General features: G+C 39.2%; 1 protein-coding gene across 3 annotated transcripts; it reads left to right on the top strand.

The window, feature by feature from the left end:
- Positions 1–1,517: 1,517 nt before the first annotated feature.
- On the top strand, positions 1,518–17,217 carry LOC137841292 (putative DBH-like monooxygenase protein 2). Of its 3 annotated transcripts, none has more exons than XM_068654034.1 (13): positions 1,518–1,832; positions 4,244–4,390; positions 5,337–5,498; positions 6,006–6,089; positions 7,283–7,450; positions 8,418–8,520; positions 8,853–9,019; positions 10,699–10,790; positions 13,133–13,229; positions 13,423–13,482; positions 14,339–14,469; positions 14,719–14,833; positions 15,556–17,217. In XM_068654034.1, the coding sequence occupies exons 1-13, from the start codon at positions 1,548–1,550 to the stop codon at positions 15,793–15,795; spliced, it is 1,851 nt and encodes a 616-aa protein (XP_068510135.1). In that variant the 5' UTR covers positions 1,518–1,547; the 3' UTR covers positions 15,796–17,217. The 3 variants fall into 3 exon arrangements, with proteins under 3 accessions (XP_068510135.1, XP_068510146.1, XP_068510152.1); XM_068654051.1 differs by lacking the exon at positions 1,518–1,832 and adding an exon at positions 2,089–2,260; XM_068654045.1 differs by lacking the exon at positions 5,337–5,498.
- The last annotated feature ends 1,903 nt before the right edge of the window (positions 17,218–19,120 follow it).

Below are 19,120 nucleotides of genomic sequence, written 5' to 3'. Positions count from 1 at the left end.
TGAGAAGTGGTATTCCTCAGGTGTCTGTACTAGGACCGGTACTGTTTAATGTCTCCATCAGTGACATGGACAGTGGGATTTAGTGCATTTTAGCAAGTTTTCAGATGACACCAAGCTGAACGCTGCAGATGATACTCCAAAGGGAAGGGATGCCATCCAGAGGGACCTTGATAGGCTTGAAAAGTGGGCCCATGTGAATCTCATGAAGTTCAACAAGGCCAAATACAATGTCCTGCACCTGGGTCAGGGCAATCCCAATCATCAGTACAGACTGGGTGATGAATGGGTAGAAGTCCTGTAGAGAAGGACTTGGGAGTTCTGGTGGGTGAAAAACTCTGTGTGAGCCAACAATGTGCTCTTGCAGTCCTGAAGACCAATTTATCCTAGGTTGCATCAAAATAAACATTCTCAGCAGGCTGAGGGATGTGATTCTCCCCTTCTAGTCTACTCTCATGAGACCCCACCTGGAGTACTGCATTCAGCTCTGGGTGTCCCAGCACAAGAAGGACATGGACCTGTTGGACCGAGTCAAGAGGAGGGCCACGAGGATGATAAAAGGGCTGGAGCACCTCTCCTGTGAAGAGAGGCTGAGAGAATTTGGGTTGTTTAACCTAGAGAAGAGAAGTCTCTGGGGATACCTTAATGTGGCCTTCCAGTACTTAAAAGGGGCCTCACAAGAAAGGTAGGGAGGGACTCTCTACCAAAGGAGTGTAGTGATAGGACAAGTGACCAGTAATGTCTTTAAACTGGAGTAGATTTAGATTAAATATAAGGAAGAAATTCCTCACTATGAGGGTGACGAGGAACTGGGACAGGTTGCCCAGAGAAGTTGTGTAAGTCTTCACCCTGGAAGTGTTCAGTTTAGATGGGGCTTTGAGGAGCCTGATCCAGTGGAAGATGTCTCTACTAATGGCAGGGGGGCTAGAACTGGATGATCTTTAAGGGACCTTAGTTTGCTTTTAACCCATACAATTTTATGATTCTATGATAGGGCCTTTTGTCCATATAGCCCCAGTCCAGACTGCTACTGCAGGATAGCTTCTTTATATAGCTTCACCATAGCTGATAAACCAGGAGCTAAAGCTTCACCAGCCTTTTCCCCACAAACTTTCGAATAATTATTGCACCAGGCAATAAGGTAGCACAGTCAGGGTTCATTTCAGCATTTGCAAGGAAAGACACATAGTCAGAAGAGTCCTTTTTCCTTCGTGAAAAGAGGCATCGTTCACCTATTCTAAGGAGTACTGGGTAAAACAAAAAAATTTTTTTTTTTTTTTTTGGCTGTGTGGTACAAACCAGCTCTTTAAAATGTTGTAATATGTACATGGAATGGACTAGTATAGTTTCACAGAGGCAGGGTGCCAAGACTATTATGTAAGATGTTGATCTTTCTTAAATGTTAAATTGGATATAAAACAGCCAGTTTCCACTTCCTCTTTCTGGCAACAGGCCAGCCTCATGTAATTCCATATAAGATGGGCCCCTCACAGCAGAATAGCTGCTCAGGGTATCAACAGAACACAGAAATTGCAGCAGTCCTGTGGATAATGTCTGTTCTCTTCTCAAGAATAAGGGGCATGTTCTTCCTCTTGTTCCTCACATGGTTTTGTTCTGGTCAGCCTGCACCTCCACTCTTACGTTTCTCTGTCTACCTGGATCCTTTAAACATGGTATACCTTCGTTGGGACCATGATGAACAGGAGATGATGACTTTTGAGCTGCAGGTTCACACAACAGGCTGGGTGGCATTTGGATTCAGCCCTCATGGAGAGTTGCCTGGATCTGACATTGTGATTGGAGGTGTCTTCTCTAATGGCAGCATCTACTTCTCTGTAAGTTGAAAAGCCTTCTGAAAAGTCTTCTTCTGCAGCCCTCTTTGCCAAGGGCCATGTTATCAGTGTGTTGTCTTGAGAGCATATGGGCTTAACCATCTAAAGCTATCTGGGACCATTTTAGATGCTATAGTAGCCTCTGCCTGAAAGAGTCCAAAAGGTCCCAGGTCTTCTGCAGGTCCTGTATCATGGCTGCTATCCCCATGCAGCTACCTCACATACACTATGATATCCTAGATGGCACTAGATGTTGTTGTTAGGCAAATAAACTGACCCCATCTGTGAGTCAAAACCACAGCTATAACCAATTAGATTTGATCAAAGCAGTCACCTACCATGAAACTAGAAAAGGCTGCTGGGAGAGTTACTTCAGACAGGATTCTGATGTGAAATTCCTCTGTTTTTTCTCACTTTCATCCTCTTCAAAGGTTAAATAAAATACAAGAAAATTATAGTTTGCCTACTACAGATGTTGAGCGGATGGGGAGAACAGCTTTTCACATCTCTCTGCCATTTATGCATTCAGCTGTCTTGATTTTGTGTAGGAGCTCATAGCCTATCAGAATTGTGGTCTAGCTTTGCAAAGTGGAAGAGACCTCCTTGGAGCCTAGCTTTGACCTGAGTACTGTGAATGGGAGTCCTCCTACCAAAGTAAAGTTGTTAGAGAGGCAGTCATCTAGATTGAACTAGCTTTCTGAGTTTCTTCTGGAGTAAGTGGAGAGATGTGTTCACCTCCACAGGTGGCTTCTTCCTGGCAGTGTTGAATGCTCTAGTAGGAATAGGATGGAACACCCTTGGGGCTTGATGATTTTTTCCATTGACTGTAAAGGCAATAACTAAGATTAGATGCCTGATGTTAAGACAGCTGAACTGCAGATGAAGAAAATACCCATTAGGGTGCTAAACACAAAAATGGTGTGTTTGTTTGTTTGAAAGAGAAATAGTTTAGTATTATCCAGACACAGGAAAAGAAGAAGGTACACTGATTAAATATTTGCAATTCAAAGTGGTTTTAGTTTGCTCAGACATTTTATTTTACCTATTCACATAACAGCAAAATGTGTTTTGCATGAAATGTGTCTACATTTTCTAAAGTCAGTGAACTTTGGAGGAGGTGAGGTAGCTAGCTTCACTTATAGTCTAGTTGTTTGCAAAACTGCTCTTGTAATACTGAGTTTTAAATCTTCTTTTGATTGTGATGCAATGAATTATGGGGGTAAATGAAACTACAGGAGGGAAATAATATGGACAACTTAGAAGAAACTGTTGCTTGTACTTTATTTAAGAGTAATTACAATAATAATAATAATTTAGGGTAAAATGAAAGCATTTAACAACTCCTAAAAGGTACATCCTAAAATAAGAAATTGAAGTATTCAGTTTCAAAATTATTAATATTAAACTTTCCATAATATTCAGATTAAATATTTAACATTTTCATAGTTTCTCTGCCTTGGTAGCTGGAGTTCTTCACTTAAATTAGAAAATCACTTCAGTCCCACAGACATCCTAGTTTTTATCAGCTTTACTACATATAAGAAAATATGTCCCAATGACTTAAATCTGGAGACATTATAGTAAGCAAGCACATTACTGAACACAAAAATCTACATGTGTTGTAGGATGTGTGTCATTTCTCCTGAACCCATGAAACAGACTATGGAAAAATTTGCTAGTTAACATAAATGGCATTTATGTGGAGCTTTCTGTTTGTGTTCTTCCCTTAATCCTTTTTCTTGCATCCTTGGTTTTTGTTTTAATCCTCTTTTTTACTTCAACCATGCCAAACTCATTATCTGAATAATGACCAATGGGTGGGAAAACTACCAAAAAAAATGTTGGATTTCTGTTTATTGTTGCTACAGCTGTTCACTGCTTTTCTCTTTTTTTATGATATATTTAATTTTACATATTTTTTCAAAGTACTTAACTTGCAAAATACTTATCTTTAAATTGTGATCTTAGAAGCTTTGGTATGCCCCAAATATTTCATATCTAAACTACCCCTGTTTTTCATCAGGGCTTGCTTTACCTCACAGTTCCTGTGTAACTTAGCCAAATGTGCTAGAATACCCTGGTATGCAGGAGGAGATACCCTCTGTCAGGGAGTGGGGAAGATCCTCTAGGACCCATCCTATCCAGGCCATCCTCTGGGCAATGGGACACCAGGGGCTTCTCTTCCCTTGAGAAGCTGGATGTAGCAGGACTGGATGGGAGTTATCTTTGATTTATTTTTGGAAATCGGCGGTGAAAATGGGGGAGGTTTTTTGGTGAAAGAAATACTTAGATTATTCAGGTACCACCAACAGTAATTAGAAACATGACTTCCTGGAGTGTAGGAAGTTTTTTTCTCCTCTCTATGGCTTCTTTTTCTCTCCTCTCTATGGCTTCTACCACTCTTCCTTTTCCAGGATTTTCATGTGGTAGATGATGCAACCCTTGAGGAAGATGATAGCCAGGACTACCAACTGCTGTCAGTGACAGAGAATGAAACCTCCACCACCATGCTGTTCAAGCGCCACCTCCGGACATGTGACTCAAATGACCTGGATATCACAGTAAGGAAGGGGACTGGTCAAACAACAAACCAAACCAAACTGCTCTCATGTCCCACTGTAGTCCAAGTTTCTCTGGATAAGATCTGAGAATAACAAGATTTTCTCACAACAGTAAAGTTACAGGAATATGAAGAAAAATATGGTATCATATGGCCACATTTATAATGCCCATTTCACCCATTGATGTGTTTTATATTTTCTTACAATGTTTTCCATCAAATAATTGTGATGATGTAAGTCTCAGTGTTTTCTTAAGCTTGAATACAGGTTTAGTCTACACAAAAATGTTTGTCCAGAGGTAAGTGTATATTCAACATTTTTCCAGAGTTCAAATACACGCTCAAAAAAATAGTTACATTCCTTTGAAGTGACAGACCTTCCTAATTACCTTCACTAATTGGAAGAAATATAATCCCATTCTAAATGGTAAGAATGTTCAGACTTCCAAAGCTACTGCTGTTCTTGCATGGTGGGGCAGATCCAGGCAGGAATGTATGGTCAGTGTTAGCTGCTAATGGAGAATCATGGTACTACAGTCTTGTTAGCATTTTTTAAGTCTTGTAGCAATTCTTAGTAAAAGTTTCTGAAGCCAGCACCTTTTATTTGTAAGGAAAAAAAAGTGTGTGTGTATATATATAGATACATATACACACACAAATATAGAAATATATGTATATATTGTTTTTGGGCCTGGACAAGGCAAATTTTATGTGTTATAATGATTAGTTTCTGTTGTGTGTTCTGATATATTGCCTGATTGCCCATGTGTAACGTACATACCAAACATTCACGTTTATAATACAGGTGACTTTTAACTGCAGATGGTTAGTATTGTATTGGATTTTAATATGTGTGCAGCAGTATAATGCAGATGGTGTGGGTGAATTACATGTTTATCGTTGATGGGAATGAATTAAGATTTTCCAATGAAACACTCTTATTACAGATGGACACAGCACGTCTCATTACTGCATTTGGCACTGATGACACAGTACAACTCTTTAAGGGCCAAAAATTTTCTAAGTCTCTTTTCTTGATGAGATACAGAAGTCCATCCAACTTAACTGACCCTAAAATATTCTTCACCTATGACCTGAGGCTGGACAACGTAAGTATTGGACAAAAAAGTTAGCTCCCAGGCTCAATGTCTAAGCTGTGCTTGCTCAGAGTTGTGGATAGGTGAACTGGAATGCTGGAGCAGGCTACCTGGGATGTGTTAGGGGAGGAGGACAGACTTATTCAGAAAAGAAATGATATATGTATGTGCTGTGCTTGAGACTCTAGACATACAGGAATTAAAAATTGTTGATTGAACAGGTTAGTTGTTAAGACTTGGTGGTGCTGACCACTGTATTTTCTCTTCACCAGAATGGAGTCTTATCTTCTTGAACCTTCATTCAAGAATCATTTCACTGATTGCTACCAGAACCCCATTAGTCTCTTGCTAACTGCATCACCTTTCTCTCCATCCTGACTGGAGGAACAGGGTCCAGTTCTGTTTTTTTTTTTTTTGTTCTTTTTGCACAGCCTTCTTTTGGCTTCTCCACTTTCCTGCACATGTTATTGTGTTGCCAGAGGAATCTTCAGGTGACTTATGTGTCTGCTTCTTTTACAGTTTGCTGTTCCCGTTGAAGAAACCAAATATGCCTGTACCTTTCTTCCACTGCCCAGGGTTAAGCAGAAACACCACATCTACAAGGTAAACTGGGGAAAAAACAGGACAGAACAGACTTGTTCCTTCAATTATGCCTGCAAGTCTGTCCCTTACAGCATTTTTAGCATAAATCTGGGAGCATTCCACGTGTCCTTCACTGCCATTGGGATGAGCCAGTTAATTTGTCTGGATTGCGTAAAAATATTCTCTGCCTCATTTCTAACCTTGAAATTATCTTTGTCTTTATGTACATCACGCCTGAAGAAATCTTCCTACAAGTCTGATTCTCTCAGTGTAATGAACTCAGGCCAAGTTACCTATCAGTATCTTTGAGAGCAAAGGGAGCCTGCAGAATTTTCTGTATTTGAAATGAATTCAAGGACTTTTCCTTCTGTTCTTGGAAATTTCTAAGCATATCTATACAAAAGGCAAAATTAACACTTGAAGCAGTTTCAAGATTGAATATGAAAAGAAAAGAAAAGATCATGAATTTACCAAACCTAGATTAATTCTCAAATTAAGATAATTTTTCTTTAATGTCACGCAACCCTTCTTAATCTTGTAGGTTTTGAAGGTTTAAAAAAGAGATGTTCCAATGAATTTATGTAGAATTTCAGAATGAAGAAGTTACATGGACTGGAAAAGTGAGAATTTAAAGGACAAAAAGACAAGCCGACAAAACAAACTCATGAGTTTTAGTCAGTTCTGGTGGTAACATCAGGATTTTGAGGCCTGATCTCACTGGTACTAATAAAACTTCAATGATTCATAAACAGATCCAGGTTATTTGCAGGTTTATTTTAAACTATCTTGATTATAGTTGTGTTGGCACAACTGAGGGGTCAGCAAGTTACAGTGAACCTAGATTAAGCATCCAAGGTCAAGGTTCTTTATCTTGCTATTCAGACAGTAAAGTGGTTCATGAGGTAAACTAGTTATATTTCCAGTCTGGAATCCCACTGCCCAAAATAGTAGGGCAAATAGACATCCCTATAATTCTGATTAAAGAAACATGCTTTAGAGGAAAATGCAATTAAATTCTGAAAAACATGGACTCTGCTGGATGCATATGAAAATTAGTAGATAAACCATCATCCAGTTTGCCATTCATCTTGTGAATCTGATTTTCTGTTCACCCAAGCTGTGGTTAGCTGTTCTTCCTTGTTGCTTGAGAAATAAATATTTTAGGAATGAAAATAACTTTTTTTTTTTTTTCTGTCTCTTTATCTTGCTTACAGTTTGAGCCTGTAATAACTCCCCACAACATAACTTTAGTTCATCATATTCTGGTTTACGCCTGTGGCAATGCCAGCGTGTTACCAAGTGGCATAGATGACTGCTATGGAGCCAATCCAGATTTTGCCCTGTGCTCTCAGGTGGTTGTGGGCTGGGCTGTTGGAGGAGAGGTAAGTCTGTGGGGCCCATTCTCTTCCTTATTTCTTGTGAATAGTGGTAACCCTTTTTGTCATCTTATCCAGTAACACCTCACTGTCCTGCAGAGCCAGTCAAATTGAAGGTCTCTCATTTTATTCTCACTCAAGTCATCTGTGGCATCAGTTGAAGATGTTGATTTCTACATAGCTGTTGATACATGGAGTGTATGTGCATGTTATTATCATACAGGCATTGAACAGTTATTATATGTCAAATAGTAAGGCTTTAATTCTGACCTTTTAATAATGTTGACATGAATGTAACAAAACTCTCCTTGGCTAATCTTGCATAAGAGAAAGGAGTGTAACTACTCGCTGCCTTCATTCCTACTGGCTCCACTTGTTTTTCAGCATAATAAAATTAAAAGTTCAGTGAAATTGGTGCAATGGGTGAATGGTTTAGTTAATACTCAGGGTTACACAAATTATAGCATCTATATTGTGATGGTTACTTCACTTCTCAGAGCAAAATGTATTCTGTGGTTCTATGGTATGGATGTACATGGGGAGGAAAAGATGTAGGAGATGAATTTTAGACAAAACACATTCATTTTATTTAGATTTAGAATTATGCAGTGCCAATGCTGATGTGAAATTCAATGCAAGAATTTATACTTTATATAAATATCCTATAGAATACAGTAACAAATAAAAATGAAACCAAGCAAAAGAATAATGGAAAAATAAATTTTGAAAAGTCTTCCTTATTGCAGTTCAGAAGAAAAAAATAATTAGAACAGGAACAATTTTTGACAACATTTTGGTTTTTAATAAAGTCTAAAAAAAATTCAATATTCACAGATGCAAGAAAATCAAAACTTTATTTTTCTAAGTTTCCATATTTTGACTCTGTCCAAAAACAGAAAAAAAAATAAAAAATAAAAAGGGAGAGAAGAGTTAAAATTACTCATTACTTCATGTAACTTTATTTCTCCACAAGTCTTATCAATTTCCAGATGATGCTGCATATTCCATCGGAACACCTTGGGACCCTCAGTATGTCCGACTGGAAATCCATTACAGCAATTTTGACTTGGTATCAGGTGGGTAATGTTGGGTAGTTGCCTGACAAAGAACAGCAGCAGGATGGTAGTCTCAGACCTCACCTACATACCAATTAAGAACCAGTTACTGAGTGAAATTCTTCCGTGTATTGATCAGTACAACTTTCAGACAGTAAGAGGAAACTGAGAGGTGCTGAGAGTCAAGTAGTGACTATCTGGGTATTGAGGGGACTGGGGATGTGGACCTGGGAGCTGAGAAAGGTGAGGATTCAGACATGCACAGAATGAATGGAAAACTATGGAAATGGGTCATGTAAACCAGAGATGTTTCTAGAGTCATTGCTGAAGGAGTGGTTATTTTTATTTTAAAGGTTTGATCGACAGCTCAGGGGTACGAATCTACTATACACCAGAGGTACGAAAGTATGATGTGGGGATACTGCAAACAGGCATCTTCACCTTCCCTGTGCATTTCATTCCTCCTGGAGCAGAATCCTACAGATCTTATGGCCTTTGCAATTCAAGCCAGTTTGATGAAGTGAGTGTGGGGGAAAGGCATGAAATCCTTCTTGATTTTTTTGATCTTTCTCACTTTGGTCTTTCATCTTGCTCTAGACATGTCCAAAAGCTATTTGGTGCAGGGTGCCATCTTTCCTTTCATTTCTGATTGTTGCAAAAAGAATAACTTTTCTAGCAAAACTGCTCAGAAGAGACCCAGGGTTTGGCCCAAGAGCATTGGCAGAGCTGTACAAGCATGTCAAAATCATGGCTCAAGTAACCATTCACATCATCTAGGTGAATGGTGTGTGTGTGTAAACAAAGAATGTAAAGCTCCCCAAGACCCAAAACATAAAGCTTCCCAAGACCCCAAGGGAGGGTTCCACTACATGTGAGAATTTTGTCCTACCACAGGCATGTGGTACTGGTGCAGGAAGGCGCGTGCTGGGCTGGGAGGATGTGGTGCAATCTCTCAGGTCAAGAAGATACCTCTAGGGCAGAGAGCTCACATCCCTCTAAAAACTGCCATGGGGTTGCTTACAACAGTCAATTCCAGTGGACTGTGGGATCCAGGGGATTTACCACCTCCAGGACTACTAGATACCCCTTTCACTGCTCCTAATCCCAGTTGAGGCTGGGGGCAAACGCCAAAAACACAGACATCCTCCACTCCACCCCACCCACCCAAACACACATGACCAGAGAGTGGTGTCAGCTGGCCACCAACAGATCAACATAGACAGGAATACAGTACCTTTATGGGCACCCCATGGGTGAGCACAGACATGGGGGTACCCTTGTGAGCACACAAATGACCCAGTCCTGTTCCTGCTATCTGGCAAATCAAGGTTAAAATTCACTAGAGAAACACGTACATACTCTCATGCAGCTTTCACCAGTACTCGTACTACTGGGTCACTCCAATTTCTGGTTCACACTGTAAGTCCTTCCAGCATCTGTGTCCAGACCTAGGCCCCTTTTATGCAGTGTCTTGCAGGGACCTCGGGTCTTACATATGTGTAGTACAGAAGGCACACTCACACAGAAAATAATTAGCAATAGAGTGTAACAAGTTAGTATATACAGACTGCGGAGGTCAAGTACCAGGCTTGGCCAGCCTAGTACACTGACCTTAACTCTACTTAAGTAAATTTGGACTCTTTCCTTCCTCTCCCTGTTGTCCTACATTTGTTACTATTTCCCTACCTTTGAAAATTTCCCATAAATTTTACTTTTAATTGAGTGATTTTACATTTTTACAATTTTAAAAGTTTTACCATTTTAACTGAACATCCTATAAGAGGTTTGCTCCTTCATATGAGCCCTGAGGTAACCTTGGTTTTCTTATTCTCACCAATTATTACGATTCTCTTTGAAACTTTTCTGGTTTACACTTTGGTCATTCTCTTAATAGCCCATTGATTGTTCAGTCTTATATATAAATGTTACTTACAGTACCCAGCCTGAGAAATCACAGACTCAGACACCTATTTTAAAGTACCTAAAGTGAAATTTTCAGAAAGGCTCGCCAGAACTTTTCTACAGTAACAACCTACATGAGGAAACAAGCTAAACCTTGTTGTTTGTTTGTTTGTTTTGTTTTGTTTTTAAATGCTACGTTTAGAGAGGTTCAGTCAAGCCTTTGACTTGATGGGCAGGCTTGAACGTGTATTGCAAAGCTCTGACTGGGAGGCATGACCCACTTTTTTTGGACTGCAGATGAATGGGACACCAGTTCCAGATCTGCACGTCTTTGCCTACTTGCTTCACACTCATCTGGCTGGCAGAGGAGTGAAAGTTGCCCAGTACAGGTAAGAGACATGTTCTTGCCCCTGCCATGGGCTCAGTCACTGACTCTTGGGTCAGAGCAGACAAGAATCCTGCTCCTGGGGTCATTTCCATTCTGAAGGTGCAGGAGACTCCATAGAGTCTGAACTGTAGTGCCAACAACTAGCTCTGAAAACAAGTTCAGTGAAGAATGAAAGAGTAGGACTGCATGTCCTGTCAAACAAAATAGCCCCAGGCACTGAGTTCAAGCACTGCACTGCTGCTCTTCTACACTGGTCAGCTGCAACAAGGTGCTCTGATATGTCTGGACCTGCTTGCCAGACTCACCCCAAGGCTATATAGTTGCGTTTCTGTGGCTTGCATGTACCAGTTCCCGTGGACTGTATAGGCAAAATTCTAGTGGGTTTGGTTTCCTTTGCCACCCTCCCACTCTAAAGATTTCATCTCCCCTATGCACTGTCTGATCACACCACAAGCCATGAGGCGTGAACTCTCACTTTAGGCTATGAAAATAGCAAATCATGGTCTGCAGCATATTGTTTCAACACTACTTCTACCAATATAAATTTATAAATAAATAAATAAACTGAAGGGGGAGGGAAGAAAAAAGTTGTGCTTTAGGCCAAAAAGGCGTAACAGAGGTCCAAGTGCTTGGTAGCATAGGTATGAATGCTTTCTCTTCCTTAGGTTTCTAATTTCAGAACAACCCAGTATGACCATCATGTTTCAGACTTTACAGGTAGTCAGGCACTTAGACCTTTCTATTTAGCCTGAGAACAATCCATGACCCTATGCTGCTTAGCCATATGGGTGTAGCTCAAGACATTCCAGCAACATTATAATATTAGAGTGCTCACTGTGACAGCTTCAAGGTGAAGTTCTCTGACTGTCTATACAGCATCACTGATGCATCTGGGATGTGATGTGGGTCCCATTGGAATGCTAAGAAGTTTTGGCATTGCTTGGTCTTTACGTGGCTGTGCTCTCACACTAAATTCCCAGACCTCTCTGTCTAGAGAGTTCATAGGATCATAGAACAATTTGGGTTGGAAGAGACCCTAAAGATCATCCAGTTCCTATGCCCCTGCCATGGGCAGAAACACCTCCCACTAGACCAGGTTGCTCAAAACCCCATCCAACCTGACCGTAAACACTTCCAGGAACTGGACATCATCAACCTCTCTGGGCAACCTGTTCCAGTGCCTCACCACTCTCATAGTGAATAATTTCTTCCTTATATATAATCTAAATCTAACTTCTTTTAGTTTAAAACCATTACTCCTTACCCTATTTGTTCAGTTCACTTAGGATGAACATATATATGAGAAAAGACTCTTACAGATTTTACCATGTTAGAACCATGCCCTGAAGTCACCTCAAGCACAAGTTCCAAACCAGAAAGTCAAGTGTTGAAACAATTTCTGAACAGATCTGATTCGGTCACAGTGAGCTGTGGGGGGTGATTATTCTTTTCTGGGATTTCCCCTGTAGGATGACTATGTTGTTCTCAATTATTTGTCTAATTAGTGGAGCCTTCAGCCTGTTTGGAAGTTGGTCTTGGTAAATTATAGCAGATTGTGATTATCCTTGATAACAATTTAGGGACTTTCTGTGGTTGTCCCTGGCTGAAAGTTTCTCTCTGAAAGGTAGCTTTTTTTCTGGAGTCTTTGACTCAGGGCTTTGGTAGCACAGGTCTCTCTCCTTTTTAGGTGTTTAGTTTCAAAATATCCTTATGTGCCAAAGCACCCATAGCAAGTAAAAGTGAGGAAGGTAAAGCTATGTTGTTCCAAATTATAGCAGTAGTTTGGGGCTCCTTCTCTTTATGCGAGTCACATGATACACATAAACTGTGCGTTATGTGACAAAGCATCTTCTTTCTTATCATTTTGGAAGTACTCAGCAAGAGCTAACGACTTGTAATGTTGATGGATTAACAATGCTCAAGTTGAGCAAAGGCCACCTAAGGAGATGTATCATAAACCAGTTTAGAGATAACAAATAAAAATTAAAATAGCAGTATAGAAATATCAAATTAACTTTAATTTATTTTTGATGCACCTGCAAGGGAGGGTCTACAGAGCTTGCCAGCTCTAGTGTGCTAGGGTCAGAGAATCTTTCTTTTGGTGGAGTTCTTAATTCTGGGATCCCAGAAAATTTTAGGAAAAAAAATATAAAATTGAATTGTGTGTTTGGGACCATCATTAAAAATGTGTTGTGTAAGTTATGTAAAAAAAGAGATCAAGCATGATGTCTGGATGGGATTTTCCTTGGCTGCATTTATTTCATCCGGGAACCCCGGGAATCAGTTATTTCACACTTCCCTCTGCAAACATTATAACCATCTCCCCTTGTACATCTTTGCCAGGAATGAAAAACAGCTGGGGATCATCTGTGAGGACAACAAGTATGACTTCACCTTGCAGGAGATTCGGGACATGAAGGAAATCCTTGTAATCAAACCAGTATGTTCATTCCTCTTCTGGAATGTAGCTGTGGGGGAGCAAGCTGGGGAGGTGGCATGCATCAGAGATGCTAGAATATGTTGACATATTCTGTCCTTCATTTCACTTCAGGCTTTGACCTCTTTCCTGCATGTGATTGTTGTCTGTGGTCTGTCTGTACAGCTCTGATGGAATGACCTACTCTGTTCTCTAGGGGGATGAGATCCTGGTCGAATGTAACTTTCAGACACTGGATCGGTCAGGGATTACTTTTGTAAGTTTCTTTTTCTACCTACCATTTTTCCATTGTTTTTAAAACTAGTTTAGCCCCATTAACATCCTTTGGGCAAATCTAATATGGCACTGTCAAATGCTTTTAGTGCTAGACACAACATCAGACATACAAAGGCATGCCTTGCAAGGTTGTGCTGTGGCTGGAGAGTAGCTCACCATTAAGACCCTCCTACTCTAGGCTTATGAGTGGATCCCAAAGATGTCTTGCACCTAATACCATACAAGCTAGCCCTCATCCAAAAAGTCATATGCAAGTAGAGAAACTTGCAGCCAAGTTGTTTTTCAATCACTGAACAACTTTATTTAGTGGACAGTTTGGGTCAAATACAGAAAGTGAACTAATCTGGCAGCTGGATCTTATTTAGACTTCTCAAAATATAAAGTAATTCTTTTTAACTCTTCTTGTTCAGATCTCAACCACTAGTTTAATTATACATGTACACTTCTGCAGAACACTGCACATAAGCAATTATTGACATACTCTAGCTTCATAACTGACTTATTTCAGAGCACATACAATGTAGAGATCAAATATTATAGATATATCAGATATTTCCCGTAATGTTTCAGAAGAACTTTGCAAAGTTTCAGACTTTAAGATTGAAAGACAAATACGGTAGTCTTCTTGAAAAGACAAAATAAGTACGTTTAAGTTATAAAATTACAGAGCAGCCTATTTATTGAACTGCTGGGAGGATTCTTTGGTTTTAACTGACAGACAATCAGATTCTTCTTTTTTCACCACACACAATCTGCATGATAAGTGCTTTCCTGAGGAGAAGCTGTCTCCCCTTTGAATCTCAGCAGGCCTCTGAGTCATCCTTATGTCTTTGCAGGCTGGGCCAAGCACCATGAATGAGATGTGTCTCTCATTCCTCTTCTACTACCCTCGTAACAACATCTCCAGCTGTATGGGCTACCCTGACATTTTGTATGTTGCGCATGTACTCAAGCAGGAGGCCTCAGAGTGAGTCCTGAGTCAGCATGTTTCTGGAGGTAGCAGAGCAAAATGTAGCTATCAAGAATGGTAAATAGAAAAGAGAATGTAAATGAAATGGTCTTAGGGAAGATATACCCACATATCTGGATCTGTCAAGTTGAATTCCCTTGTTGCAGGAATTTATCAACTCCATCACCTTAAAAATCTCTTCTTTTTCCCCTTCCTCCTCACTGCTTGTCTTCTCTACTTCCCCATTTTCCCTTACTCCCTCCTCAGTGCAGTGGAAGGAATGATGGCCATGGACTTTGTTGACTGGAACAACGAAACTGTCAAAACTGCAGAGAAAGCAGCCAAGGAGGCAGATCAAATAGTTGTGATTAAAACCATTAATGTAAGTCCCCCTTCTGCACTATTTCTGGTTGGTGTCACCTCTGAGATTCTGAGAGTTAAGCACAGCTGAAATACAGAGCCAACACACACCACCGTGAGAAATACCAGCTAATCATAGCTTATCTACAGCTTATCTATTGGAACTGAAAGAGAGTACTTGAATTATGAAAGCCCGTCTCTTAGGTTGCAACTGCAAGCAACTGTCCAAGAGATGTTTAATAATCATTTACCATTGTTCTGAAAGAGTTAAATGTTCTTCAGTGGAAAAAACAAACAAACAAACAAACAAACACTTTTGCATCTCAGTAATATACCAGTGCTTAACAGGTAATGCTACAGAAGGGTATTTTTGATGCAATAAACAATAAAGTAATGCTGAAGATCCCTCAAGCAACATGGGAGTTAGGATGATCCAGAAAGCTCAATCTCATGGGACATGGTTTCCTAGCCTTACTTCTCTAACTACATGTCAGCCTGATTTTACAGATAAATTGGGGGAAAAAATCTCTTAAACTGAGAAAGGATGTAAAATCCATCTTCTCCTCTCTCAGAGGGCTTCTCTTCTGTTCATGACTTTTTCTGAGATGACTAGTTACTCATCCAGACAAGAAATTTGACTAAAACATATCCAAAACTTACAGTGCTATCTGAATTTTTGTGGCTCCCAACTTATTTAAAAAGAGAAACTATAATTTTATTTTGCCTCTTTCCTTCCATCCCCAGGAAATCCAGAAAAATGAGAGCGGTCTCATCAGAGACATTCATATTCCAGAGCGGGCTGTCTGTCACAATGTTTCTGTGCAACAGACACTGTCAGATCTGAGAGCTACTGCAAACCTTCGTTTGACCGCAGTACACAATTTTGAATCCTCAACCACCAAAGAATTTGTTTCACTTCCTCTTCTTTTTCTCACACAGCTGTTGTTTGCTTGGATTATTTTTTCCTCTGAGTATAGGAAGTGAGGGGCAGAATACTAGAACAAATCATTGGCCTGATGAAGAAGTCACTGTAATTACCATGTGATATCAGAGTATTCCAGCCCCAATGTGAACACGAGAAGATACTTAAATAATAGCATATTCTCTCCCTTTGGAAGAAATAGGTTCTGTGTGTATTGGCATTTATTTTATTTTCATGAAAAATACTTTCTATTGTAGTTTGTTCTAAATCAAAAAACAAACAAACAAAAACAATGTACTATAATGCAGTAAAGACAGGAATATGATGTCATTTATTGAATAGCTGGTGATTAATTATGAAATCCAGAGCTTTCATAGATGGGTTATGATCTATATTTGCTCACAGATATTTCAGTAATTGTTATCTAATCTCTAGTTATATACTCACAACCTGCACTTAGGTCAGTATAGAAAACTAGGCTCCTTAGTTATTAAAACATTTTAATTAATAATCCAAGTAATATATTTGAATGTAAAGCCAGTAGTGCCATATCCAGCATTAAAGTATGTATTCCTATGACTGTACACCAGGGAATTTATCTACTGATTGCCAGGTAATAATGAGGCAATGGCTGGGCTATTTATGGCTGGGCTATAATGAGGCAATTTATTGACTAATAGACCTGAAACATCATCAAAATGTGAAGATATAGAACAACTCAAGAATCCCATGCCTTGACATTAAATATATGCAAGTGTAATGGCTAATCTATCATGCTGAAGTTTTCCTGTTTTCCTTTCTAACTGTACATAGATATTTTCTTGCAGTGTGACACCTAAGGAACTGTGACTCTGAAATTAAATTTAGAACCTCTCCAACTTTAACCCTGTCATGATATTCTACAAAGCAGGCTAGGAATCCTCAAAGAAATATCATGAAAATATTCTTCACAAACCAAAATATGTTCATATAAAACATTATTAAAAAAAATAAATAAAAAATAAAAAATAAAAGTTGATGTATTACTGGGAAAAGTGAAAAGCAGATATTCTCATTTCTAGTTTTTTCCTAAACATTCTTTTATCAGTAGAAATATTTTGTTTAAAAGAAGAGCTTTCTATATATAATGTTTAAGTGGAAAGGAGGTGAAGCTGATTTCTGAACCTGATGAAGTAAAGGTTGTTTTGTTTTTGCTGCATAGTATGTCCTGGGACAGACCATCATCCAGAACACAGACCTTTTATTAACAACTCAAATGTTCTGCTATGGAAGACAAAAACATCATTTTAAACCAAAGGGACACCTGCTGCAATGTGGTATCTGTAGCATATCAACACAGAACTTGGAGTTCTGCTGGAAGTTTTTACAGGCAAAAATTTTCCATAATGATGTCAAATAGCATGATGTGAAGTGTAGCAGAAGAATGATATATTTTCCAAATCCTTCTAAACCATCTTTTTCTGTTAACAATAATTTCCCTTTTTACATGCAATGATATTTCTTCTTGTAAGGCAGAATTTCAAAAGCACCTTTCCTGTGAGTAATTTCCCACAGTTTATAGTTCCTAAAAAAAAAAATTTAAAAATAAAAAAATAAAAACATTTTACAGTAAAAAGAGAGAAATGAAACAGAAAACAATACAGCCATATTTTTTTTTACTTTATTCAAGGTTTGCCTTTTCTTGTATGTTTCTTAAAAAGGTTACAAGACATTATGAATTAATGAGAAAATGAGCATCTGAAGAATGAGACACATCAAACTAAAGGATATAGGTCAAATGTGTTGGGTTGCTTTGCATGACTTCTTACTCATCTACTCATTTGTACATTAGCACTAGTCATTCAACATGAAGTCACGTACATGAATGACTTCACAGTAAGCAGGCTAACTTTTTAAGTGCAGCAATAGATGAATGAATCTGAAAGATTTCATGGCCAAACAGTAAGCTTCTCAGTTTCAGTAGGCTAAGCTCCTCAGTTCCAGTAGACTGAAGGTGTATGCTGAGATGCCCTAGAGAAGACTGCAACAGCTTTATAGCATGCATAGGAACCCAAAATCATGTAAAATGGCCTGACCACATTTTGACTTCTGTAAACTGTATTTCAAGATGCCGTTGCATCTGCAGTATGTTCAGACAGATTTATGCTGCTGAGAACACAACTGGCGGTAGAGGAGAACAACATCAAGAATAAATTTGAAATGTTTTTCAGTTTTCTGGTTCCAAGTTCCATTGGTCCCTGAACTGTATCCACATTTCCTGAAGCCATTTTTCTGTACTGATAGGTCAAGTTAACAGATGACATTCAAACAGTACAAGCTCTTCAGCTGCAAGTAAAATAGAGGTCCTTCAAAGGAAAAATAAATAAATAAATGAAATTATAACAATGCAAACAGGGAATACAGCAGATCACGTCAGATAGTGTGGTCAGTTAATCCCAACTAGTACCTGAGCACACACCAGATCCTTGCTCACTCCTCTCATCAGCGGGATGGAGAATAGGAAAGGTTAAAGTGAGAAAAACTTGTGGACCAAGATAAAAACAGTTAAACAAGTGAAGAAAAACAAACCAAACCAAACCAAAACAACAACAACAACAAAGTGATGCAAAGGTAATCACTCTCCATCTTCCACCAGCAGACTGATGCCTGATGAGTCCCCAAGCCATAGTTACTTTGGAAAAACTTCCCCCTCCATTTTTTATTGCTGAGCACAGCATCAGAAGGCATGGAATATCTCTTTGGTCAGTTTGGGTCAGTTGTTCCAGGTGTGTCCCCTCCCAGTTTCTCGCCCACCCCCAGACTCCTCACTTGTAGGGCACTTGTAGAGAAGGCCTTCAGGCTGTGCAAGCACTGTTCAGACATGGCTAACACATTGGTGTGTCACCAATTTGTGTCTTAGCCACAAATCTGAAGCACAGAATCACACAGTTTGCTACAAAGAGCATTAGCTCCATCCCAGCCAAACCAATCTGAACAGGAAGAACAGGCCAGACCACAAGATATCAAAAGAACACATACCTCCTCTGTGTGGTTTAGTAACTTTTCTAGAGTTTAACATAATTCACAAGCTGACAACCCATCATGAAAACAAATCTCTTTCTTTGGTCCATTCTCTTTGTATCATGTCTTTCACAGTCCTCTTCATGGTTTCTCTTTTATAGCCATGGGAAGAACAAGACTACCAGAAGAAATCTTTTCATGGTATATATTCATATGTGATTACTTATAAGACCCTCTTCTTATACTGGTACAACCTGCCATCAGGTTCTCTCTTCCTCATGTTCAAAAGTAGAGTTCAAGTTGACAACAGAAATAATCATGATTAATATTTCTTTTTTATGAGAGAATGCATACTGTGGTTGATGTAATCTCTGATGTGTACACTGT

This window comes from Anas acuta, chromosome 1 (genome assembly GCF_963932015.1).
Source record: "Anas acuta chromosome 1, bAnaAcu1.1, whole genome shotgun sequence".
Classification (NCBI taxonomy): domain Eukaryota; kingdom Metazoa; phylum Chordata; class Aves; order Anseriformes; family Anatidae; genus Anas; species Anas acuta.
The sequence above is the reverse complement of the archived record's forward strand: the minus strand, read 5'-3'. Positions and strand labels throughout refer to the sequence as shown.